Below are 27,429 nucleotides of genomic sequence, written 5' to 3'. Positions count from 1 at the left end.
GTCAGTGGTCAGTTAATTTATAATAGAAGTCAGTGAGCAGCTGATTAATAATAGACGTCAGTGGTCAGTAGCTTTATAATAGAAGTCAGTGAGCAGATGGTTAATAATAGAAGTCAATGGTCAGTAGCTTTATAATAGAAGTCAGTGAGCAGCTGATTAATAATAGAAGTCAATGGTCAGTAGCTTTATAATAGAAGTCAGTGAGCAGCTGATTAATAATGTAAGTCAATGGTCAGTTAATTTATAATAGAGGTCAGTGGGCAGCTGATTAATAATATAAGTCAGTGGTCAGCTGATTTATAATAGAAGTCAGTGAGCAGTCGGTTAATAATAGAAGTCAATGGGCAGTTGCTTTACAATAATCATCGGTGGGAAGCTGGTTAATAATATAAGTCAGTGGTCAGTTGCTTTTTAACATAAATCAGTGAGCAGCTTATTATATATTTTATATATTATATATTATATATATTACTCATAACAGAACTCGTTGGGCAGCTGATTAATAATAGACATCAATGGGAAGTTGATTTATAATATAAATCAATGGGCAGCTGATTAATAATAGAAGTCAATGGGAAGTTGATTTATAATAGACGTCAGTGGGCAGCTGATTAATAATAGACATCAATGGAAAGTAGATTTATAATATAAACCAATGGGCAGATGATTTATAATAGAGGTCAGTGAGCAACTGATTAAAAGTAGAAGTCAATAGTCAGTATCTTTATAATAGAAGCCAGTGGGCAGCTGATTTATAATAGACATCAATGGGAAGTTGATTTATAATATAAATCAATGGGCAGTTGTTTTATAGAAGTCAGTGGACACTCGCTTAATCATCAGCCCAGTGGTTTCTATTAGAAGTGTGTGTTCAGCAAAAACAATCGTCACAGTTAAAGGTCTAATTTGGCAAAAAAGTACACAATTTTCTTTTTACCCCAGAGGTCAGGAAAGGGAGGCGGAGTCCACCACCTGTGCTGTCTAACCACCAAATATGTCTCGGCTGATCTATGGCCTCTGAGGTAAGAGACAAATAATGCAAATTTGGTTTTTTTGCCAGACCATCCCTTTAACACAACCAGAGATAACAGAGAGAGTGTTTTTAATTATCAAATTATTTTTGGGAACGTGAACCGTCTAGCCCGGCCCAGCCACGGAGATGGGGGACATTCTCTCAGGCTGAATCTGGGGGTCAGTTTAGGTGTTTTGGGCTGTGGCAGTGGCTCCAGTGGAACAGCCACTTTTACAGTATTCTTTCCATACAGTTTCCGCTCATAGTCCAGAAGCTGGTCCCAGAAGCCTGCATTGAGACGGATGTAGGGTCGGCTCCTCTGGACCCAGCTGTGCGCCTGCTGGAGGGTCACTCCTTTATATTTCATGAGGTAGGCCATTATCAAAGCGGGCGAGCGGCTCATGCCGGCAGCGCAGTGGACCAAAGTCCCACCAGCCCGGTTGTTATGGATACGGGTAGACACCCTGTCAAAGTGTTCGCTTAGCCGAGCGCTGGGCAGGTCAGAAACGGCCACGCGGATGCACTCCACGCCCGGGTACCTGGGACAAGTGTGTAAAAGGGTGGCGTTAACGATGAGGGTGATGCCTTTACGGGTCACCAGGGCCTGGTTCAGCGGAGCATCAGCACCACTCAGGAAAAGAGTCGGGGTGATCTGGGACATAGACATGGAGGCTGTAGAGAGCAACAGTGCAGTCAACAAACAGAGATATTATACATGTCAAGAACAAACTTGCACTGCCAGAGTTCCCAGACGCAGATTAAGCCTAGACTAAATGCTCAAATACTGGATTCTGAGTGGTTCCTTAATCACTTTTCCTTACACTGGAGCACTCAATAAGACACTGTTATATTTCTTACATCAGAAAATCAAGAGCAAGGATTAGAACACCTCCGATCACTATCATAGGGAACCGAAATGGTCTCTAATCATTCTGATAGGTAAAATAAATGATCCTCCATTCACTATTAAAGGGAACACAAATGGCCCACATTCACTATTATAGAGAACAGACATGGCCCCCTAATCACTACACTGGAACACTGTACAGGACACTATAATAGGGAACAGAAATCATATCCAAACAATATTATGGGGAACATAAATGGTCTGTAATCACTATTACTGGGAACAGAAATGGCCATTAATTAATTTCATAGGGAACATAAATGGTCTGTAATCACTACTACAGGGAACAGAAATGGTCTGTAATCACTACTGCAGGGAACAGAAATGGTCTGTAATCACTATTACAGGGAACAGAAATGGTCTGTAATCACTACTGCAGGGAACAGAAATGGTCTGTAATCACTACTACAGGGAACAGAAATGGTCTGTAATCACTATTACAGGGAACAGAAATGGTCTGTAATCACTACTACAGGGAACAGAAATGGTCTGTAATCACTATTACAGGGAACAGAAATGGTCTGTAATCACTATTACAGGGAACAGAAATGGTCTGTAATCACTATTACTGGGAACAGAAATGGTCTGTAATCACTATTACAGGGAACAGAAATGGTCTGTAATCACTATTACAGGGAACAGAAATGGCCATTAATTAATTTCATAGGGAACATAAATGGTCTGTAATCACTACTACAGGGAACAGAAATGGTCTGTAATCACTACTGCAGGGAACAGAAATGGTCTGTAATCACTATTACAGGGAACAGAAATGGTCTGTAATCACTACTACAGGGAACAGAAATGGTCTGTAATCACTATTACAGGGAACAGAAATGGTCTGTAATCACTACTACAGGGAACAGAAATGGTCTGTAATCACTATTACAGGGAACAGAAATGGTCTGTAATCACTATTACAGGGAACAGAAATGGTCTGTAATCACTATTACAGGGAACAGAAATGGTCCACGATCAACATTGTAAGGAACGGAAGTGGTCAGAAGGAACAGAAAAGGCTCAGAGACCCTGAAATTGAGTGTAACACAGAAGTAGTGCACAGTGGTGTGTAGGGTTTAGGGAGTAGGGAGTAGGGATAGGACAAAAGTAGGGACAGTAATGACACAAACAGTGTTCATATTGTACACAGAGATTACATAGTCTGTGTGTGTGTGTGTGTGTGTGTGCGTGTGTGTGTGTGTGTGTGTGTGTGTGTGTGTGTGTGTGTGTGTGTGTGTGTAAACAATGTGTGAAAACAGAAAAGACATGTACATTTACTGTGCTGTACTACTTCCCTCTCAGAGCTTTGAAAACAAAGGCATATCACTATTTATCACCATACTATTGTAGCCCATTACCTCCATTCCTTCATTTAAAGCCCACTTCATATTCACATTCTAATAGCAGATTTGTTACAGTGATTTATTTCCGCAAGTCTTTAACATTTCCTGAACTGTAAAGCTTCATTTTTTTTTTTTTTTTTTGCATAATTATTCCTTGTGAACTCTACTGACCTGGTCCCTTGGTGTGGTGTCTCTGTCCCTCTGTCTGTCTCTCTCTCTCTCACGAGCATGCTTCCTCTGCTGAAGGAAACTCCCTGTTGGCACACTGAACCCATAAAAAGGCTTGAGGAGCTTCTGACCAATGGAGAGAGAGGCTAATTTTAGACTGGCCCAGCAGCTGTGAACTAACTGTCCTATAGAAATATCTCTGTTGCCTTACATCACTCAGATCTGTTATTACTCATTACTCAAGCAAACTGCTCTGCATGTGAAGACATCTCAGTCAAACACAGCCACAGGGTGGGGCTTAATCTGGCTTTCACAGAGCACAGCCCTTCAGAAGATACCATTCAGATTGTAGTGGCAATTTGAGGGGCTGATATTCATAATCACATCACAAGCTTTATACAAACGGTATCTATTTTTTCAACCAAACATATCTTCATAAAAACACATCACATAATACAAACTGACACTGTATTCATTTCTCTGTGCACTATGCCCCTCAGCATCCGCTGACCCCGCGCTGTCATTTTACATGGCCGACCACTTCATGGCTGAGTTGCTGTCGTTCCCAATCGCTTCCACTTTGTTATAATGCCACTGACTGTTGACTGTGGAATATTTAGTAGTGAGGAAATTTCAGTTGTACAGGTGGCGTCCGATCACGGTACCACGCTGGAATTCACTGAGCTCCTGAGTGAGCACTGAGTACTATATATACATATATATATATATATATATATATATATATATATATATATATATACACACACACACACACACACACACACACACACATTCTTTCCAAAGGTATTCAGTCAAATGATTGAATTCAGGTGTTCCAGTCACTTCCATGGCCACAGGTGTATAAAGCCGAGCCCCTAGGCCTGCAGACTGCTTCTACAGACATTAGTGAAAGAATGGGTCGCTCTCAGGAGCTCAGTGAGTTCCCGCATGGTATAGCACATATGTGGCATTCAAATATGTTTATCATATATTGTTAAATATATGTGTAAGCTCATATATGACTGAAATATTCCTGTATTTGAAAATGGCTAACTTCAAATAAGTCGTTGTTTATGTTGCATGTGTGTCCATGTGACTAATAGAAGTTGGATATAAGGGAAATCCATGTGTGCTAATACATGTCAATACATTTGAAGCCCATATATGGTCATATATCAGATTTCTGTGTGGGCCAAGCGAAAAAAGTGACACAAGCAACCTGTTCGGTGTGAAACAGGTCGAATTTATTCACTGACGTCTGAATAAATTGCACCGGGTGCCTTTAAAATAAGGGTGAATGCCATAGAATTAAGGGTGTAGTGCTTAGGGAATAGTGCATAGGGAAGTAGGGCGGATGCATGGGATTCGAACGCGCCCATTCCTGCGACAGTCGCGTTTTTATATCGTGCGCCTTACTTGTTGTACTACAACAACACCACCGCAGTCATGGCCGAGTTAAACCGCCAGCTACAGGAATATTTAGCGCAGTCCAAAAGCGGCGCCAAGACCATCTCACAGTCCAGCTCCAGCACGGCCATTAACATCGATGAGGAGCCCGCCGCGGTCCCGGGCAGCTGGTTCGGCAGGTGGTCGAGTCCCTTCCCCGGACTGAGCAGCCGCGGAGCTCCGGCAGGCCCGGCGCAGAGCAGCGGCTTTTCCTGGCCGTGGTCCGCGGAGCCGGATCCATGTCTGCCGGCCATGAGTCGCTCTCAGCGGCTGGTAGCTTTCGGTACGTGCGTCTTGTTCTCAGCCATTTGTTTCGGACTGTCGGCTCTCTACGCCCCTCTGCTCTTGCTGAAGGCTCGGAAGTTCGCCCTCCTCTGGTCCCTCGGCTCTTTATTCGCGCTCCTGGGCGCCGCGGTGCTCCGAGGACCGAGCAAACTCCTGGGCAGCCCGAGCCCCGGCACCGCGGTGTATCTCTGCGCGCTGGGCGGGACCCTGTACGCGGCGATGGGGCTCCACAGCACGGCGCTCACCGCGCTCGGAGCCTTGGTTCAAATCGGCGCAATCGTGGGGCAAGTGGTGGCGCTGCTGCCGGGAGGGAGCGCTGGAATGCGGTTTGTTGGAGGCCTGGCAGCGTCGGCCATCAAAAGAACCGTGACTGGCAAAACTATGCCGATTTGAGCGCCGGTTCGGGGCGGCGGGACGGACTGGACTACACTGACTCTGTGGACGGATGCGCTGATCTGGGGTTAAACAAAGCAGGACTTTTCAGCGAAGCTGCATAAATCAAACATGACAATTGTCCTAATTTTGTAATTATAATAGCCTTGACTACTACTATTAAACAGGCTTGAGTTCGGGTTTAAGTTATCTGGCTAACTGAGAGAAGACGCCTCTGTGCAGGACTACACGTCACGATTTGTCAGGAAAGCCGAATGACTTTTCCCAGAAGTGAGACTGAACAGTAGGAATGGCCTTTACTGGTCAGGCTTGAGTTCAGGCTTAAGTTATCTGGCTAAATGAAAGAACGTCTGAAATACTCAACTAGGGAGCGTTTCATAAGCCAAAGCCAAAGTGAGCCGAAAGTGAGGACTGTCCAGTAGGAATGACCTTTGGCTCAAGTTATCTGGCTAACTAAGGGAACCCCTTCTGTGAAACTGGAGGGAGTTTCAGAAAGCAGGATTTGTTGCTAAGGTGGTCAACATAAGCCAGAAGTGAGGACTGTCCAATAGGATTGCATTGGGCTTTGGGCTTAAGTTATCTGGCTAACTAGGACAATCCACTTTGGTGAAACACACAACTAGAGGGAGTTTCAGAAAGCGTGGTTAAGATGGTCAGCATACGTCAAAAGGACTGTTCTTCAGAGGTCAGGCTTTACTTTGGGTCCAAGTTAACTGGCTAATTGAGAGAAGCCACTTCTGAAACACAGAAACGGGATTTCTCAGTAAAGCTGGACAACCCGACCCTGAGTAAGGACTGTTCAATAGGTATGACCTTTGCTTTATTGGTCATGGTAGACTTTGGGCTGAAGTTGTGTGGCTAACTGAGAGAATGACTTCTGTGAAATACGCACCCAGGGCGAGTTTCACGAAGCAGGATTTCTCATTGAGATGGGCAGCGTTTACCAAAACGTGAGGAATGACCTGCTGCCTGAGAACAGCTGTGAAAAACGCACCACATACTGTAATTCTGGAACAGCGTGAGGCGGCGCTAATCTGGATTAACGGCATTAATTCAGATTTTTTTCTTCACTGTGAAGAGTTGAATGGGACCAAGCTCAAGGAGAAAGACTTGTGTTCATCTGAGAGTGACCATGGTCACGTCAAGAAAGCACCCACAACAGATTTTTACCTTTTGTAAATAAATAAGGAACGTAATGTACTCTCTCCTGGCTGCTCGGTGTCCTCGCCATGCTGTGGCACAGAGCTTTATTCCACAGACCGACTACAGCTGGAGCTGGAAAACACTGGCACAGGCCTCACTCAGACTGGGATGGTTTACGAGGGGGCGTCTATAATAATCGACACAGCTCAGTGATAAAACTCCCACATTCGGACTGCAGGTATTAGGGCTGAACGATTTGTGGAAAATACCTAATTGTGATTTTTTTCCGACTAATCCGGCGGCTGCTATTTAAATAGTGATTTTTTTTTTTTTTTAAACTGAGATTCAGGCCTGATTTATTTTGGCCAAGAAGACCAGAACATCCCCCTTGTCCGGCTTGAGGCTCGACCCCTAAACGCAGTGTTTAGGTGTCGAAGTACCGACGAGTTGTGATGTCAAAACACATGGATGTTTGGTTGCCTCTGATTGGTCTAACTCACCTACAGGCATTTCACAAACTCTTAATAGGACCCGTCTCCCCTCTTAAAACGTAGAACAACGGTTTGGCTAATGTACACACTACTAAAGAACCCTTGAAGAACCATCTTTATTAAGACGGTGGTTCTATGTACAACCATAAGGACTCAGCCATCCATTCGTATGGATGAAAAGTTCTCTGGTGTTTCTTCAGACTGATGGAGAATGTGTTCTGTGGATCTATATAGAACGTTTTTGAAGAGTTCTCTGTAGGACCAAAATGTTCTTCTATTGCTATAAGCTTGACATCAACAAGCAACAAAGGAACAATACCAGAACCCTTTTTGATGCTATACAGAACCGCATGCAACACATTCTCCGATCTGAAGAACCATTTCACCGCGCAAAGAACGTTCTAAGCATGCGAATGGGTCCGAGTGTTCATGCTACTGTAAAGAACGACTGTCTTTACTAAAGAAGCAGCTCTTGCGTTTTGAAAACTGCGATTTTGATATAAAAGACGAATCTTTCAGCCCTAGTAGTTACATCACCACAGGTTTCTAGTGGGCTTCTAGTACAAATTCAGATGTGTATGGATGAAGGGGGCATATGATAGTAGCCACCACTGAGTCTTGGTTTTCTGATTGACTTCGTTTTCTTTCTCCTGCTAATGGTCTCACAGTGTAGAGTGGATGGAGAAGAACTTCTACCACCCAAACCAAGTAAATGATTGAGACTCTGCTAAATCCTTGTAACTGGGACGCGTTTAAGATGGATATGCCCTACACCGTTCTAAATAAAGCTTCTGTGTAGGTACGTTTTCGTTCATCCTGGTATGAATGTTGTTAATGTTCACTCAAAGGTACAGCAGAGGCTTTCAGATCCAATTGTGTACCTTAAGACATTTTTTTTCCCCCCAGTGGAAAAAGATTAAGTGACCCTTATTAGTCCCACAACGGGGAAATTTCACCCATCCGTGGAGTGAAACAACACATACACTCTAGTGAGCGCACACACACTAGGGGGCAGTGAGCACACTTGCCCAGAGCGGTGGGCCGCCCAATCAGCTGGGGGTTAGGCGTCTTGCTCATGGACACCTCAGTCATGTGCTGTCGGCTCTGGGGATCAAACCGGCGACCTTCCGTTCACAAGGCTGGTTCCCTAACCTCCAGCCCACGACTGCCCCATATTTGTACCTTTTCAGAGCCCAAGTCGGGGTGTGTGGAGTCGATACAACTTAGAAAATATACCGTGAGGGAACCCCCCCCAGTGAGTTTCGTACCTTTTTTCTGAGAGTGTAGGAGAATACAGTGGATAGTAAAAACTGCCTTTTTCCTCCAATCTGTCTGGAAAATCATGGAAGTGTGTATCCAGACTGGACCAACATAATCAGACGGCTGCTGAGTTTGGTGAAAAACAGCAAGCCAGTAATTAGGAGGGAAAAAAAACCACCAACATGGCTGATCCACTGGAAATAAAATCGCAGGGCAGCACATGAAAAAGAGGAAATTACCTCAGGACCCCACGTACATCCCACCCGAAAAGGGCTAGAGACACGGCGTAGACTGAGAACTACAGTGACTGTATGGAAGGAAAGGAACACTCAGTTTTTCAACCTGATCTGTCACATTATCTGTACCATGTTCGAGATGTAGAAATAAACACACACACACACACACACACACACACACACACACACACAGACTCAATGGGCTTTCAGTTCTTTACCAAGTGCAGGAAAATGCATTTAAATTGAAATCTGTGGTAACTGACCGTACGCTGTATACAGCAGGTGGAGATTAGAGACACATTACTGTAATAGACAATTTCATGACTTCTTCCAACTTTCTGCATAAATCATCGAGTTCAGACTGAGTTAATGTGAAATAGTTAACTGTAGAGAAACTTGGTGGTGGTGATGGGAACCAGGGTGACTACACAAACACCGACATATTTACTATCCAGAACCACCAGTGAACCTACACCTGAGTTTTTATATGTAATGTTGATGGTAAAACAGTAATAAATAAATAATACATTTCTTTTGGGACTATTTTGTCTTATGGTCTCATAAACCATGCATGTACCTCATGAACAGACGTTTTAGGCCAAAACCTTATCAAAATGAATATGATGCATCACCACTACTGTGAACGGAAAGTTTCTCTAGAATGAAGCATTAAAACCACCATGAATGAGTTTGTTTACAATTTCGTTACGCAGAAGTTTTCCTTTGAGGGAGTTTATGCACTGGCTAAAGACCATTAGGCGTCCCTCTGAGCGTGACCACGTTCAGTACGGGCCTGGTTTAATTTAAACTCGGCCTCTTTAACCAGGTGGAATTGTTCCAATAGAGTCAAATTGCAATGAAGGGCGTTCCTGTAAAACAAGAATGGCCACATCAGGAACGCCCACTTCTCATTCATTGCCCAATATATCTGCTAAATGTCTTCTCTCGTTGGTGGATACAACTCAGTGGGGAAAATACGTCAGTACTTGTAAAGATGTAACACTAAATTAATATTGTTTCTATATATTTAGCTATTCGGCATTTAAAAGCAAATATTTATGAATCTATAGGCTCTGGTGATCTGTAGAGTTCTGTCTGGTTTTGTGACCCCCGACTTGAACTTGCGGTCTGAACGCCCATCATCATCATCTGCTCCATACCAACCATTATTTAAATAATGTGTAATAATGGGTTACAAGGTTAACATGAGGAAAAAATACATAGAAACCATTGAGTTTCTGTTGGTTCTTGGGGGTTTGTGATGCGTTTGGGCTTTTCTCGAGGGGTTCATAATATAAAGGATCCTAATGGTTTACCAGGTGACCTGACTGATACATTTCCAGATACATTTCAGATTCCAGTTGGAAACTAGTGGTCTCTAATGGTAACCATTAGGAGGCAAAAGGCATTAGATTTCATGGACTTTATTCAGTAGGGGCTGCCGTGGTGCTGCCAGCTTGCACAATATAACTGGCAAGGCTGAGTATTGCTGACCATCAAGCAACCACATGCTTATTTTCCACAAGTCCTGCTAAAAACATTAATGTAACGGTAAACTTACCGAGATCATAACCTGTAATCGAAGCGCTCAGTGATCTAGACCTTATTAGTCTTTACTGTTTTTTCCCCGCAGTGTTCTGTACGACGGCGTTTTAGGGCCACTGTTAATAAAAATAGTAGACTTTGAGAATAAAGCCATAATATTCCGATCATAGTGTGGAATTAGGACATTAAAGTGGGATATTACCAGGAAAGGTCGCAATATTATGGCCAAAGGGTTTGCAAAAGGAAGGTCGCAGGGAGAATCGCAGGCACTGACCATCTACACGGCTACCGGGGCTGCATCTCCGCACCTTTCAAAGAGGACATGAAGTTTCACAGACAGTGAGAATGATGATCAAAATGATCGACCCACAAGGAGACGTGTGAGTGGAACTCCGCCTTGATCTGCGTCGCTCTGTGTCTTTGTTGCAGCAACCCAGACCCCAACGCGCTGTCAGCCCCCTACATCCTTGAAATATTGCAGGTTTATTCTTTTAACTTTGTTTTTAATCTCGAAATATTACAACTTTATTCTCAAATTCTACTATTTTTACTTGTATTACCCTAAAACGCCGTCATAGTTCTGTTTACCCAGCAACTTTACTGTGGCTTTTACTCCAAAGCCCACCTTCCATTGATGTCAAACGGGGGTGGGCATGTCAGCATCACACCCAAGTAGTACCTGCTCTGTGAGGGTCCATGGGGGTCCTGACTGCTGAAGAACAGGGTAAAAATGGGCTAACAAAGTATCAGAGAAACAGATGGACTACAGTCTGTAATTATAGAACTACAAAGTGCAGCTATACAGTACAATAAGCATAGAAACAAGGAGGTGGTTATAATGTTATGCCTGATGTGTTCACTTGCTGCTTTTTACCCTCCCGATGCTAAAAAACAAATACTTAACGGCCAGTTTGGCTGGAAATGAATAAATGAAGAATGGTGCACAGAACTGTATTTTGAATCCTACCATCAGGATATTCGAGCACTTTGAGGTAACTAGAATTAGATGACTCACAGGAGTTCGGGCAGATTATTTAATATAAATGAATAGCAAATAAGGGATCAATTTCTCGACTCAAATGTTCGCAATATTGTAACGTAAACTCTTCTTTGGACTGAAAAACAGATTTGGTCTGAACTGTTTGAAACCAAAGAAATGACAAAACGGATGCTTTGTTACAAATCTTGCACAACTTCTATTGTAGTCTCATACAAAAACAGACAAAACAATGACAATCTTTTGACAAAATGTACACAAAGTAGGCAGCCTCTTCACGCAGGAGATGCCCCGTAAATGTTACAGAATTATTTTCATTATTTTACATAAAATGAAATTAAACAAGAGGAGCTCAGCATGTGAAGAACTAAATGTTTAAAAAGTCCAGTTTTCATTTATTTCAGTCACTGGTTTGGAAAATGGGAGTTTTTAGAGGTGAGGGCTTCAGCAGCGCACATGGTCAGAGTGCTCCTTAAAGCTTTGATGGGAGATGGGTAGCAGAGCAAATGCATTGCTGCATTAGCTTGGGGTCTGGCTGGTACGGTGCACTGGAGGAACATTCTGGGTAGAGACTATTTGACGGCCCCAAAAAGGAATATAATCCATGCGCAACAGGTCAAGAGGTGTGAACCAGTCTGTTTTTTTTTTTTTTTTTAATCAGTGATGCACATTAAGTGTCCAAGATCAAATTAATCCAGTCAGCTTGTGCAATAGCTGTGAAAGAAGCCGTAGTTTATGGGCCTCAACCAATGAAAATGTTCCCAATACCGTCTGCGCCAACCAATCAGCACAAAGAGGCCGAGTCACAAAAGCCTCTGGATAAATTGGACAACGAGGATCCAGATGTTCCAGGTGGTGCCGAGACATTCACGACAACCCAGTGAACAGCCAGAGATGCTAGAGCGGCTGCTTGTGTCTCCTTTGGTCTCCGTCCTCGTTGTAATCCACAGTGTCCCCCTACAGTCCTTTGAGGGCGGGGGGAGCATGTGTAACTTCTACCGACCCCGACCCCCTCTCAGTGCACCACGAGCCCCCCCGCGCCTTGTATTTGGACCTGGGTTGCCACCTGGACCTCCTGCGTTAGGGGGCCCACCACGACCCCACCCACCTCTCCCCCCCCTCGATGGTGGGCCATAACCACCATCCTCTCGTGGTGGCCGACCTGGGGGAGAAAGAGAGCGAGAGATGATTGGAAAAGCATTATTCACAGTTTAAAATTATATGAGATGTTTCTACATGTTCAAAATAAGGGAAACGCCATTCAACAATTTTGGCTATTCAAATATATTCATTTATAAACAACATACAAATATGCAAACATGTCATTTCACACAAAAACAAAACATTAATATAAAATTAATGCGGGCAGTTGGCCTAACAACTGTACCGGATCATTTGGTTGATTTAGTGATCTCAGTGTATGTGAGACGTTTACACTGTACACATTTATCTAATCTGAAATATTTCTCAGTACACCTCCGTTATTCTGCTTAACATGAGGTGCAACACAAGCTCGTGTTGACTCTTTAGTTGTCACACTTGCAACGTCTCAAACATTTTTATTTTCAAAACAATTCATTTCAGTTTTTGTTTTTATGTGAAAGTGCTAGGCTGTTTGGATTTCACTTGACCGACCAGCCCCAGGAAGCGCCGTGAGCAGATCAAACTGAAGGCTTCTTCTATATTCACATCGGTTATGAATCCCCAAAACAGGAGCCTTCTTGCACTCTGGGCCAATGAAAGCATCCAAGCTTGTTGAGAAAATGCTTGAGATTTCCCAGACGTACAGTTGTAACTGCTATACTGAAAAGCACTAGGGCTTTCACTATTGATTATATATGTGTAGTTTAATAAGCTACTGTTTATTTTGATGATTAAAATCAATAAAAATGGGTTTAACTCAACAATGAGTGCATTTCCATGCACTTAATAATCTGATAACTGCAGAAAATCTGACTGTCAAATCTGATCAATGCATTTTCATGTACTTGAGTATCAGATAATATGAAACTTCAGGTTTACATGAGCCAGTAATCAGATTTGCAACCAGCCAATAAACTTACAGAAGATGACGTAAACGTAACAAAACTCAATTTCATACTGCAAAAAAAAAAAAAAAAAAAAAAAAAAAAAAAAAGCCACTTTATCTGAGAAATGAACATCCATCATCTAGAAGATAAAAAATTAAATTCTTTATTTCGTATTTGGTTTCAGCACCTCTCCAAATGTGACCAAGAAATCCCATAGAAATCAGAGTACAAGTATACATGCACTGAGAAATTACTTTTAGATTACTAATCTAAAATCCAGCTCAATTTATCAGATTTCTTAATCTGAGTATGGTGTTTACATGACCACGTGAATAACTGAATAACTGCAGAAACCCAATTATGATCAGATCATTGAGATTTGTGAATATCATTGCATGTATATTCACCACACTGTGCAGAGCCTTTTGAAGGCTCCAAAATACTGTACTGAAAAAGGTAATGTACACTTGCAGCCATATGCAAAAGTTTGATCAAATGCCGTTTTGTTGATTTTCTGGGTGAAAGTAAGTTAAACCATCCTCTACTGGCCAATGCGTCAAACACAAGCCCTGCGGGCCAAGTCAGGCCAGCAGCACAATCTGATACATATTTAAATGTTCTATCAATTCTATATAAAATATTCTATTAATATTAGCCCATTTCACAGTGTGCTGCACTACAGTCCCCAACATGCACTGCAACATGAAGTGCACTGCAACTCCCTTCCCCACAACAGCAACCTGTGGGACAGCAGTTACACCTCAATCCTACCACAGTAGTCACATCACCGGACACACCAGTTGTGTTTCAGCACAAGTCCAAGCAACAAAACATTCAGCTAGGGAAAATAAATAAAATAAAATTTACTAAAAGTAGGAAGCGTACAGTGAACACTGGGGATTCCAAGATGGGTGGGAGCTCAGATACCTTTTTACTTCCCATATCCATCTTATTTGCTGCGAGATGGTGCGGCCATAATGAAGGAATACCACATTATGTACCAGTGAAAAAAACACCAAAGAACTGGATAGAAAGTGGCATGAGATGAAGATGGGTGTTCTCTGGCCCACAGATTTAAGATTTTTTTTAATATGGCCTGTTTAGCGGTTGAGTTAGACACCCCTGGCTCTACAGGGAAGGCACTTGCATATGGGATTTTTCTGCGCACAATTTCTATTTATTTGCTTAATTTGTTTAACATATTCTGGGGGAAAAACACTATAAAATGTACCATAACTTTTGCCATATTTTGTTATTTTTTCATTATTTGTAAATTTCCCCCCCAAAATATTTAAATTCAGCACATAAACAGTAATTGTGCATTAAAATATGCAGAAGTGAAAGTCGCATCAGACTTCATCTGGCCACACCCGGGATGTGTTTTAGTGAAGTAAATGGAATCCGGCTGAAGTACATCCAGATGAATGTGATCCAGACACGAAAACACGATGTAAAAATGCGCCTTATCCGCATCCCCAAACAAGAGAACAGATGCTAAAATGCATTTGAATATGTTGAAATTCAAATAACCATAATTTAACATCCACCACAGAGACATTTATCATCCGTCTCACCTGCTCCTCGTTCATCAGGTCCACCGCTGGGCGAGTCCATGTCTCCAGTGCCCGGCCCATCATGCCAGGGCCGTTTACGAGGCGGCAGTGAAGCCATATCCATCCCTTGCAAAGAAGAGGAGCGCTCCCTGCTGGCTGGAGACTGACCGTCATGCATGGAGTGGTCACTTCGCTGGCTGTCCCAATGGCCATCATGACCTGCAGGTGCAAGTTTGACTCAGTGTCAGTATAACACAGCTTTACTTTACAGCCTGGAGAAATAAAGCACAACAATGACCAACCGCAAGCTGCACTAATTTCCCCAGTGGTCGAGGACGGTGATGCACCGATACAGGATTTATAGGCTGATGATAACCGACAGTTAAAATCTTGTTGTGGATGATAATATCACAGTAGAGTCCATATATGAAGTGCAGTGAGTAAAAGACAAGATAAAACTCTCAACATGGATCGTTGATTAAATTTTACACAGCCAGGACACACGGAAAAATCTGACATGATTACTGGAAAAGATACGTATTTAGGAGACTTGCAGTAGTAGACAAATGTAGAGTTATGAGTCCTGCCCAATACTCACAGATCTATTTATAGTGTTTATGTCTATGTGTAGTGTTATGTGTACAATTCTCTAGGGCCGTCACGGCTGCTTGATGATAATCAGGATTTCGGCATGTCATAATAAAGCCTAGCAGACTGTCCACAAGTGGGAGCTATGAACACTCAAGATGCTTGTGTGAGCATCAATTGAAAGAGATGAAACCCACACCAGCAGGAACATAATGCATATGTTTGTAATTACAAATTGTACAGAGCCCTGCTGGTGACATGCCATATAAATAAAATGAATGCATGACATCCTGTATATATAAAAAGAATGCATAGTCATAAATTAGTCAGGCATGGGAACAAGATCCTCATGCATGGTCATGACTTTTTTTTTTTTTTTTAAAACAGGATTTTACCAGGATTTTCCTTAAAATCACATGTGTTTGAAGCCAAATTAAATTCTTATAAACTGCATGTTTTACAAAGCATAGGCCAAATGGCTCAGCAGATAAGCTAATACACTGGTATTAAAAATGACGATCACAGTGCTGAAGGGGGGGGAAGTCACATTTACATTTTTTCCTGGTAGAGTATATTTAACACATTTGCACTTAAAATCAACAAAACATCATACAGTAGATTATTAAACTACACATAGGTAATTGACAGTGACAGCCCTAACACTTATTAGTATAGTAGTGGCAATCCTGCTTGGATGGAGAACCACACCTTTGCTTTTCCATGTGTTATCCACTTTATCAATTTCATTGCCCACCATTAAAGATTATATGTGGAAACCTGGGTTGCCAAGTTATTGACTGTAAATATGAACAGCATTTTGAATACTGGTGCGCCACTACTTCAATTTCCCCATTTATGGGTGAATAACATGTGCCACTGATATACAGCGCACCCCTAGTCGGGGATATAAGACCGGGACAAGGCCTTCAGCTCTGGTGGTGTCAGCACACTATCTGTCTACACTTTCACAGAACCAACACCCACCCACCCCTCCCTGTCTTTTCTGTTTTTCTACCTGGGTCTCGCCCTCCCTCCCAACCCTCTTGGTTTCTTCCTCCTTCGTAGTGAGGGCCATAATCATCAGGAGTTGGCAGAAGCCCCTTTCTTCCTACACCACCTAAGAGAGATGACATGTTCAAACATGGCACCTCATACTGAATGGATGGACGCTTGCTATGCGGGTACCAGGAAGATGCGAACGAGTCTGACCTCCTCGTGGTGGTCCTCCACGCCTCCCTCGTCCTCCTCCTCCGTTTCCCCAGCCTTGGCTCATCTCATCCTGAGAATCGAAGCTTTCATCTCCTCCATACTCCTCTTGGTAGCCTCCTCTACTTCCACGACTGCTTGGACCACCTCTCCTGTAACTACAAGAATTTGACTCACATCAACCTTTTTCAAGGAATTTGTCCTCAACCTTCGCAGCTTATTTAGTAGTAGGTAGTAGTAGGTGCAGGTAGATAGATATTTTGCACTGTACATGACTTTTGCATGGTTAACACCTTTCTATAGTCAGTCGTTCTTACCTTTATCATTTTTTTTAATAGTTCTTCAAAAATTACCTGCACTTAACATGTTACCTTTTTGTTTACTTGCTAAAAAAAATTCTCATTTCATCACATTTTGTAAATCGGCCTCAGTAACAGCATGTGCTCATAAATCTAAATGTACTTACGAGTCATCTGGTGGCCGCCTCTGCCTCTGGTCAAACTCCTCCCCTGGACCCTCATACCCATCATATCTGCAAGGAAACTCAAGTCAGAATTTGAACAAATTTCTGACACTGACAAGCAGCATGTACCCCAGTCTTTGCTGGAACCGACTAACAGCAATCGCACCCATTCATTTTGAGGAATAGGAACATCAAGTAAAGTGCACCTGTCATGTCCACCATATTCCCCATCATGCGAGGAGAACCGTTCCTGGTTTTCCCACTGTCCTCCTGAGCCTCCACGGTGGCCCCTGGGGTCCCCGTGGTAGTCCTGTCCCGGCCCACCAGGCCCTCTCCTCCAGTTCTCCTGGAAGCCCCCCTCCTCACCCCAGTACTGGCCGCCTCCGTCCGAGCCTTGGCCCTGTCCACCTGGGCCCCCAGGGCCCTGTCGGTCTTGGGGAGGTCCCATGTGGTGGTTTGGTGGTCCTCGAGGCCCATCTTAATAATGAAAGAGAAAAAGAATGGAGATGATGAAGACAAGTTCTTAAAGTTAAGACACATTTTACACACTAGCATAAAAAGGTTCCAGGACAAGAGAGGCCTGGACAATAAAATGCAAACAAACAAGCGTTCTGATATTGATAACATGCATTTGACACATTTTTCGATAAAATCATCATGCCATTCTGTTCCTCATCAGTTATAAGCAGCAAAGTCTTGAACATTGAGAACCTGCTAATTCAGTGCACTAGATGGCAACCTGCACATTCACTCACTAGACAGGTAGGAAGAAGTCTTGCTATTTACTAATAACAGCACAAACTAGAACAACGATGAAAATCGAGTGTTTTCACAGTTATACCTTTCATGTCAATTTTATTTTGAACATCACATCAGAACAAACTTTTATATTTTCAATTTTTTTTCCAGACATACAGTTGGCTTAAGAAATATAATCATTATGAATAAATAACATGAAAAAATATAAACTCTTTGGACATACTGCCCAGCCATAGATTCCACAGACTTTTATTTTGTGCTGGTGGTTTACTATTACATATGTGGTCACTTAGCCTTACCTTTGCCTCCAGGACCTTGTTGGCCCATTCCATGCATCATCGACTGAGGGCCAGAATTCTGTCCCTAGAAGACATTCACAAAGATTCACATCAAGACCGCTTAATCCTCTAAATGGACTCCCCATTGAACTGACTGCATGTGCTATTTTAATGGTCATAAATCTGCTTATAGATCCATGGTTTTCCTAGACAACATTTACCATTACGCTTTGCACGTCCTTGGAACGGGAATGGGCACAACTTCCGGTATGCATTTGTTGTTGACAAGTGACGGCGTACAGATTAACTTCACGGCTAAAGAGATTTATCACTAGCCAGTTATTAATTTGTGTAGCCTGCTAGTTTTTGCTTTTTGGATACAAGACGACGATGGTTGTCTCGCGGTGGCATCACATACAAGAATGTTTAACAAGAACTGAAAATCGTGTCACCCAGCTTGTTCCTCATCCACTGAACCAATCCCAAGTCTGGATTAACAACGTGAAACTCTGCCTAGATGTCACGCATGTTGACATTATCAACTACCTTGGTGATTCTGAAGGCGTAGACGATGAGGAGCTGAGAAATCAAACGCATAGAAGCTTATAATTATCTAACACAGCGTTAAAACTGCAAGCGATCTGTGTTACAACTGCGAACAGTTCACATTTCTCAAAGCGGAGGCACAGCCAGGCCAGTCAACCTAACTACTCAGCATGGGTTACGATTTCAAAACCTCGGTGTAGGAGAGACAGCAGGATGGTCTTGCATCACTGGTCCAGGCAGATCTTGTAGCCACGTCACTGCTGTTTTGTGGAAGGTAGGAGTTTTAAATGAAACTAGAACACATAACTAGCTGAGATGCATTTACTCTGAGAAACATAGCGTTAGCTAACTGGTTATTCTGCCACAGCAGCCATAACGGTTTATTAGTCTAGCACTGCAGTAGCAAAGTATTTCTTGGGCAGACTAAAATACCATCAGGTGTGCATTTCTCATTCGCTTTGTTCATCAGAATCTCTCTCTTATGCATTTATTAAGTCTTATCACAAAATGGAAGGAGTGAACGGTGAATATATCTAGCCATGCTCTTTTGGCCTCGTCTGCCTCGGACACTGACGTTCTGATCTGCCTTTGTGTTCGTCGCACTCGTTTTCCAACATCATTTTAAGCTTTCGATAGCTGTTATGACACCATCTAATAACAACATTCCAGTGCTTTGATCCAGTTCGACAGCATCGTCATTACTCTCAGTGAAAAACATTACACGGAAGTTTAGCCCATTCTAGAGGAACCGTTGTGACGTCATGGCAACTGCTGCTGAGAACAGAAAACCATGGATTGATCAAGCCCCATTTTTCTTCCCTCATTACCTGATTGAACTGTCCTCTGTTTCCATCAGCCATGTGCGGCGGCTTGCCCTGCTGCATATATGGAAGAGGAGGGCCCTGCATGTTACCTGGGGGCCCTTGCATATTGTTTGGGGGCCCATGCATTCCTCCAGGAGGAGGTCCCATTCCATGCATGTTCCCCATGCCATGAGTTCTGGGTGGAGGTCCCATCATGCCTCCTTGCATGGGCCCCTGAGGGCCCATCATATTACCATGGGGTGCAGGGCCCCTCATGTCCTGATGCATCATGCCTCCCTGTGGTGGTCCTTGACCCCGCGGTCCCATCATGCCACCTGCAGGAACCCCGGGCCCTGGGGGCATCCCGCCTTGAGGAGGTCCCTGCATACCCCTCGGTCCTGGTGGCATACCATGAGGGGCTTGGGGACCCATGTTTCTGTGAGGTCCGGGATGACGTGGGGGTCCGTGTAGGTCAGGGTGGCCCATCATGCCCTGTGGAGGACCTTGATGAGGTGGAGGCCCAGGAGGACCTATCTGGCCTGGAGGAATGAAGGGACCAGGCATTCCACCTGGACCCATCGGAGGCATGTTATGGGATGGCATCTGCTCAGGTGGCATGGCCTGAGGGAAGCCTTGCGGAGGGGGTGGCATAGGACCACCCTGGCCAGGGAATGGGGGCATGGCTCCTGGCTGGCTCGCAGATTGCGGAACACCCTGCTCTTGGAGCTGAGCCATTCGTTCAATCTTTAGTTGCTGAAGGAACAAACAAACAAATAAATAAAATAATCAAATAAATAAATACTTTTACTAGAAGCATAATTTTATTTTTACTACACTAAATACATAAATGTAACTGGGACATACTATTTACACATGAGTGGAACATGAACAATAAAATGAACACTAAGCATTTTTGTATTTGAAAACAGGTAATTTCATTTTGGCTAAAATTTGTGCAGACCTTACTATTACATTGACTATTATTCTAACTAATTATACAATAAAACAAACTAAAATAATCAACATAGTTGAATTGCCATATTCAAATGCATGCCTCGATTGCGTTTTTACACCCTGTACTACCTGGCACTTGTTTATCTTTTCTGAAAGAGACTAGAATGAGAGCAGCATTGCTATTTTTTATTTTTTAAACCCACTGTGCTTCTACTGACCTCCAGCAGCATGGGATTCGTATACTGCAGCGCAGCCATCTCTTGCTCTATTTCAGCTTGAGTCTTCTTCTTGCCGTCCACCTTCTCATCCTTCCTCTCTTTGGGCATCTCACCAGGAGCCATAGCTGGTACCTTGTTCTCTGCCCAGGCCTAAAGAGCAAAGCAACAGGGATGGAGAAAAAACATTACATACCACTGAAAATGTCTAAGTCAAGTTCTAAACACATCATCATTGGTCAATATAAACACCTGAAACTGGAAGACGTTTGCTGAAAACTGATTTTCTTTACTACACCCTGGCTAGGTGAGGCTGTCTTACCTGTTGAAACTGTGCAGGAATAGGTTTTGCATAGGGAACTTTTTTCGTTGGAGGTTTCTTCTGGTCTTTTTGCATGACCTCATCCATTCCCCAGTCAAGCCCTGGGATGCTCATCTCAGCCTCTGGTGCGGCCTCTTTATCTGTTGATCACACAGCCCACAGATCAGTCTCCACTTCGCCAAAGGACAAAATGTAGCTATGAAAATGCTTGTAGTGTGCAAACAAAGAATTCGTCCGCAAGAAATCGACTGCTCCTGCAAAATGTATGGCAGAGCATTTTCAATAACTATACTCCAAGCTCTATGAGACTGAGGTACCAACTTCATATTAGGTTTTTACAGTACAGATCAAGCTGTTGTATAAAGTTAAAGATTGTTTTCACATTCAAATTAAGCAGGCTATAATATTAAATATCAGTGGTTTTTCAAACTGGTGCTCACTTGTTTGTTCCTGCTCCATGGCTGCTTTCAGCTGCTCTGGGATCCCCATGCCAGGAATGGCTGCAAGACTGTTGGGCTCCACATCATCTGGAAACACCAAAACACAACCCTCAGCCAAAGCTTTACAACGCATACTGCCTTCTCAGAACTGTATATGATCCCCCAACACTACTCACCATACTCGACACCATCCTCTGACATTCCTGGTAGCAGATTCAGGTTGTATCGGTCACGCATCTTGTCACCTGGTCGGTTCCTTGTCCAAAATTTGCTGAAGGCGATAATGAACAGCTTGAGTCTACCAGCACAGCTCAGAGGAGGGCTTAAATATTTCTACAACTGTATTCTTTCACACAACTCACATTACTGAGTAATGTGTATAAAACATGTGTATAAACAGACTAAATATCACATACACACCTGGTGTGATCATTGGACCCTGAGCACAAGATGTGGCCGAGAGGGTGCCAAGCTAAACTCCAGATCATGCCCTCATGTGCCATCTCCATACCACCCACCTCCTTCTCCACCCTGTCAACAGGTTTACACAGCTTTATGGGATTTTCAGACATCGTCATTCTAAACGTGAGGTTGTCGTTAGAAAACCTCTTATCTCCAAAATGGTAACTTCACAGGAAAAAGAAAGAAAGAAAGAAAAAAAAAAAAACCTACTTCTAATGTAAGTCAATGGAACAAGCCCCCCCCCCCCCCCCCCCCCCCCAAATCATTTCTGGATCATTTCTTTTGGTCCATTTCTCATGAAATTTTAAAACAATGTAAAGAGCAACAGGCATTTTCAGACTGTCAAAAACTGGAAAATGACGAAAATGACAAAAATGGAGGTCCCCCCCCCCCCACAACAGCAATATATATTTTTGACATAATTTGAAACTGCATGTTAACCTTTAAATTGAATGTAAATTTCATGATGAATAAAATAAATAAATTTGTGTGTGTGTGTGTGTGTGTATAAACATAGGAAATGTGGACAAATAAAACACACAAATCAAAGAAAACAGTAAAGATAAAGAAAGGTGTGTTCAAAAACCACCAAAACTAACTTTTGATGTTTTTTACTCATTAAACAAGCAATATATAAATGAAGATTGCTGTGCAGGACAGCACACTTTGTCATGGTGTGTTGCTCCACAGACAACAATTAAAAGACGCATTCTTAAGAATCTGAAAAGGCATCAATGCCCTACAGTAGAACTACTACGCACTATATTCTAATATAATCTTGACTATAAGTACCACTAACAGCCTTTCAAATGAATTAAGGCTGAAATATTTCTACATTTTATGTGAAATTACCATCATATTGTATGACTAATGAAATGTTAGGTGCTCATCAGCATTACACACCCTGCATGCCAGAACAGCAGTGATCCATCAGAGCCTCCGCTGGCAAAAAGGCCTTCGTGGACAGGGTGCCAGGCGACAGCTAAAATCAAGAGGCAGAAAGACTGAGATAGAATCTTTAACAAATGCATGAGCGCACAAGAACCCGTGTAATCACTAACAAATTCATACCCGTAGCTTCCTTTTTATGGCCTCTGAAAACCTGCAGCTCTTCCTTCAGGTTTCGGATGTCAAACAATTTGCATAAGTGGTCACGTGACGCCGTCAGCAGCCAGTTGCCGTTGAGGTTCCACTTCACCTCCATTACGGTGTTCTTATGGGCATGTCTGAAATGTGGAAAAATGGACAATAATAAACAAACGTTCACGGCTTTAGACCACTGCCAGTTTTTACTGCTGTCATCACGTTCTTTGAGTATTTCTCAACCATCTGTGGTGGACTAATCTGGCCAATCTGACCCATCATCAAAAATCTTAGTGACAATAGCACAACTGCCCATCTCTGAAATTAAAGACTTCTGAAGAGAAGGAAGAAATGTTCTTTACTGTTATTAAACGACTTCTGAAGAGAAGAAAAAATGTTCTTTACTGTTATTAAACGTAAAGGGTAAAAAGTCCTCTTTAAGAACGTATGAGAACACTGGAATCAAATCAACAGACATCTGCTGGACACTGGACAGATGTTTAGATTTGGAGGATATTTCAAACTAATATTTGATGTATTTATTGTACTTTGGAAGAGGAGACTATGTTTGTGATGCTGGGTTACTTCACCAAAATATCTGCATTTTATTTACTTTCTGCATTTGTTGCACTTGTTTTGCTAATCCAGGTAGAGTTAGTCCCAATTTCTACATTTTATAATGTGTTTATCAGCATAGTTCATGAAGAATACTGGATACTGGCATCAGCCTATAATTCCCACATTGGTGTATCCCTAGACATTTTCCACCACCATTTCTGATCCGTTTGTTATGAAACGTTCACATGTAACATTACGAGGAGTCACTTCATTTTTGCTTTAAGCACTTTTGCCCAAGTTTGTGGTTGGAATTTTATTTATCTACTTGTGAGTGATTTATTTAGTTAGTCTTTTATATTTATATTTTATATTTATACAGCTAAGTTATAATGGTACATACAACTGAATGGGATTATAATGTACAGAAAAGCAGTCATACTCTAACAGCTGATGCACTAACATGATCTACATTTTCACCCCCTTTTTAAATATTATACTGCTTAGATTCTTATTTTATCCAACACTAGTACGACGTGTATTTTACACCCCTTTTGTCTTTTTTTTTTTTTATAAAAAGATCACAAATCACACAATCAAAGGGCCAGGTACCAATTTCAAATGAAACAAATAAATAAAAAAAAAAGTTAAAAAGTTTTTGGGTTATTAGGTTTACGTGGTTCTAGTGGTGAAATTAGCTTTAATGTCTCCTAGGATTCTTCATGCCATCTAAAACAAAAATGTTCCATTTTGCCATCACAAAAGCTTTTGCGTTCTCCATTCTTGTCTTGCACTTCAATTTCTGGAGCCTTGTGTGTTACAGAGGCACAAACGCGGCATCACCCCGTTCTCGCTTTAACCCTCAAACTTACAATGTTGCTAGACTCTGGCCAGTCTTTGGGTCCCAGAACTTGATGGGCTGCTGGCTGTCTTTGCTGCCAGACACCACCAAGCCCTTGGTGGGGTGCCAGTCAACACACTTCACGTCTGCTCCGTGGCCTGAACACCGAGAAAAGGAAAAGAGCCAAGATTAACAGCACATCCCTCATTCTTCACTTTCACACAGACATGGGGGGAGAAAAAAAAAAAAAATAAATAAAATTTCACCAAAAACCGCAACTGCTTGTATGAAGAACAAACGTCTGATCTTTCAGACCTCTGTCGTCGTGCATCATTTTGTAGTTGGTGTCATAGCCATTTTAGAAACTCCAGGTCTAAACTGGATCTCTCTAAGACAAAATTGCTCCCTATGGCACCCTGCGGTAAACAAAAACCATTCCAAACCTGATCCACTTTGCCAAATGGACATTTTTTCCCTCAGAATGGCACCGGATCCTCTGAACTGTGAGGTCAATAAGGGGCTGAAACATTAATATTGCTACATACTACATGTAACGCAACTGCGCACTAAATACTTCAACCTCACCAAAATTAACCAAACCAGCATACCGCTGTTGTCTGATGAAAACCTCGTATCTCCGTTTTTGTCGTTTTTCAGTGTTCCACATAATTTGAAAATACCCGTTCCCCTCAACATTGTGTGTGAATTTCACGGTGCACGGCTTAAAAGAAAGGATGAAAAATGACTTGGAAAGATGTCTGGTTCCCTTGACTTGCATTAAAATAAGAGTATGATTTTTCCTTCTCCTGTAAAGTTACCATAATGGAGATACGAGGCTTTTTTGATAAGTTCTGTGCACTTTGTCAAATGGCAGTTTTAGATTAGTTTAAACAGCTGCTGCTGTTAAACAGTGTTGAAGTTTAAAAGTAGACTTTCATGCAACGTCATTTTAGAGTGCAGGAGCATCGGATTCCATCATATGGGCATAACGGCGTGATATTCAGATTCTTTTTCGAGCACATCTCTTCTTAACAGCCTTGCAAAATGTGTCCCAGATCAAATATATTTGACCGACAATGATCACAGATTATTTTAGGGCTATATTTAATTTACATACACTTGCTCACTGACTCATCACTGTTAGCTTTAATGCTTTGCAAGCATTTCCCCTACATATTATATTAAAAAATAAATATTCAAACATCAAACTGTAATACACTGATTTCACACCAGCAAAATCTAAATGTACTGCACATATTTGGATAAATAATAAAAACAAAAATGTTCAGAGTATGAAGGACACTGCGAACCACCGCTGTCAATAGAAAATCTTGCATGTCTGCAATTGTACGATTTTATTCCTAGTAATTTTGGACCATTTACATTATTCAATTAATCATGAAATATTCATACAATGTAAAGGGCAGCTGGCCATTTAAGATGGTGTAGAATATTTAAAAAACAAAAGGAGTTTGCATACATGTTTAAACAACAAAAACAAATCAATCATTCTTTAAATTACAGAATCGTTTTGTGTGTCAGTGCTGAGCTTATTACGCGCACAGCTGAGAGTAAACCAGAGAGACACAGTGAACCAGAAAGGGTGAGCGAGACATGAGAGTGATACTCAGAGAGAGATTATGAAAATGAAATATGCTCCTGAAAGTACTGCTGGGCTCTCAATCTGCAAATTACTGCACATAATACAGACAAACTTTATTTCAAGACTTGCAGTAGATCTAAAACCACTAGCGCAAAGTAAAACAGCCAACTAAAAAGTACACGTACTATTCAAAGCTTATTTTGAGAGTTACTTAAGTGGTTTTATTAACCAACAGTGCAGAGTACAAAAGAAAATAGGATATAATGTCTACATACATTTGACACCTTGTTGTTTAATCTCTGCACTGTAGTTTGGTAATTTGAGAAACAAGCCCTCCAAAAAATCCAAGAAAACAACGTTGGTTGGTTCTTCCTGCGTACTACCAGTATTAGTCACTGCAGTGATTCTGCTGGGCAGAGGGGGACGTTTTGCCCAGGCAAAGTAAAACTAATTATTTTACACCATATCAACCTGTGTTTTGTTAAGTTGGCACCCAAAGTGATCGTCACTACACCATCAGAAGAACTGGGCATTTATGAAGATGTACTAGAATCCATTCTTGTCCATCCAATTCCTCCAACAAATCTAAACGTTTGACTGATTCGCCATAAAACCGCAGGATTGCCGTAAGACGCCTAAAATGCCCCCCGACCCCCTGACCCTGTTCACGCTGCTCTAGAATGCACTTCCCCCGTTTTTAGTATTCTAAGAAATGTTCTTCCTGTTCACACCGTTCTAGAATATTCTCTCCGATTCATAACACTCGAGTACTCTTCCCCTGAGTCACAGTACTCCGTTTTCTAGACTGCTCTCCACATCCACTGTTCTAGAATGCTCTGCCTCATTGTATTCTAGAATGCCCTCTACATTGACTCTGTTCTAGAATGCCTCCCTGCATCCACTCTGCTCTAGAATGCTCTCTCAATTCAGTGTTCTAGAATGCCCCCATCCACTGTTCTAGAATGCTCTGCCTCATTGTATTCTAGAATGCCCTCTACATTGACTCTGTTCTAGAATGCTGTGTTCTAGAATGCCTCCCTGCATCCACTCTGCTCTAGAATGCTCTCTCAATTCAGTGTTCTAGAATGCCCCCATCCACTGTTCTAGAATGCTCTGCCTCATTGTATTCTAGAATGCCCTCTACATTGACTCTGTTCTAGAATGCTCTCCCTCTCAATTCAGTGTTCTAGAATGTCCCCCTCTGTTCTAGAACACGCTCCCTCTCAGTGTTCTAGAATGGCCCCCCCCTCCACTATGTTCCACCAGAGTCACCCCATTCAGAACGTTCTAAACAAGCTTTCCTGTTCATAGTGGTTTAAAACTGTCTTCCCATTAACACTGGCTCTTTTGTATTGTCAGTTCATATTGTGGAACAGTAATGCTGAGTCACAAAATACGGCACAGTGACCACGCATGCTGGTCAGTGTCCAGCTCAGTTTGGTGATGTCTCTGCTCAAACAAACCCAATTCAACTCTGTTAACTGCCAGGTTGTAGGTGTGTG

The 27,429-nt window shown here is 42.3% G+C and overlaps 3 protein-coding genes across 4 annotated transcripts in view; 1 reads left to right on the top strand and 2 right to left on the bottom strand.

The window, feature by feature from the left end:
• Positions 1–600: 600 nt before the first annotated feature.
• si:ch1073-184j22.2 (dual specificity protein phosphatase 18) lies at positions 601–3,585 on the bottom strand. The gene is made up of 2 exons (XM_017720045.2): positions 3,434–3,585; positions 601–1,684 (listed from the first exon to the last, which is right to left on the bottom strand). Exon 2 carries the CDS (start codon positions 1,677–1,679, stop codon positions 1,110–1,112), a length of 570 nt encoding a protein of 189 aa, XP_017575534.1. The 5' UTR covers positions 1,680–1,684; positions 3,434–3,585; the 3' UTR covers positions 601–1,109.
• Positions 3,586–4,751: 1,166 nt separating this feature from the next.
• Positions 4,752–8,002, top strand: sft2d3 (SFT2 domain containing 3). The gene has a single exon (XM_017720013.2). The coding sequence runs from the start codon at positions 4,877–4,879 to the stop codon at positions 5,552–5,554; it is 678 nt and encodes a 225-aa protein (XP_017575502.1). The 5' UTR covers positions 4,752–4,876; the 3' UTR covers positions 5,555–8,002.
• A 3,247-nt stretch (positions 8,003–11,249) lies between these two features.
• Positions 11,250–27,429, bottom strand: part of wdr33 (WD repeat domain 33) — a 30,207-nt gene continuing 14,027 nt past the window's right edge. The window contains exons 8-23 of one of the 2 annotated variants that reach the window (XM_037530830.1): positions 24,356–24,482; positions 22,917–23,071; positions 22,749–22,827; positions 21,804–21,914; positions 21,560–21,654; positions 21,384–21,470; positions 20,944–21,083; positions 20,625–20,774; positions 19,477–20,205; positions 18,125–18,188; positions 17,273–17,543; positions 17,070–17,135; positions 16,607–16,761; positions 16,413–16,514; positions 14,831–15,028; positions 11,250–12,388 (exon numbers count right to left, since the gene is read on the bottom strand). In XM_037530830.1, the coding sequence (XP_037386727.1) occupies positions 12,222–12,388; positions 14,831–15,028; positions 16,413–16,514; positions 16,607–16,761; positions 17,070–17,135; positions 17,273–17,543; positions 18,125–18,188; positions 19,477–20,205; positions 20,625–20,774; positions 20,944–21,083; positions 21,384–21,470; positions 21,560–21,654; positions 21,804–21,914; positions 22,749–22,827; positions 22,917–23,071; positions 24,356–24,482 (2,696 nt within the window). In that variant the 3' untranslated portion in view covers positions 11,250–12,221. The remainder of the gene's footprint in view (positions 12,389–14,830; positions 15,029–16,412; positions 16,515–16,606; positions 16,762–17,069; positions 17,136–17,272; positions 17,544–18,124; positions 18,189–19,476; positions 20,206–20,624; positions 20,775–20,943; positions 21,084–21,383; positions 21,471–21,559; positions 21,655–21,803; positions 21,915–22,748; positions 22,828–22,916; positions 23,072–24,355; positions 24,483–27,429) is intronic. The other variant, XM_037530829.1, reaches the window with a different exon arrangement.

The sequence above is a fragment of the Pygocentrus nattereri genome, chromosome 19 (genome assembly GCF_015220715.1).
Source record: "Pygocentrus nattereri isolate fPygNat1 chromosome 19, fPygNat1.pri, whole genome shotgun sequence".
In the NCBI taxonomy this organism is placed as follows: Eukaryota; Metazoa; Chordata; class Actinopteri; order Characiformes; family Serrasalmidae; genus Pygocentrus; species Pygocentrus nattereri.
The sequence above is the reverse complement of the archived record's forward strand: the minus strand, read 5'-3'. Positions and strand labels throughout refer to the sequence as shown.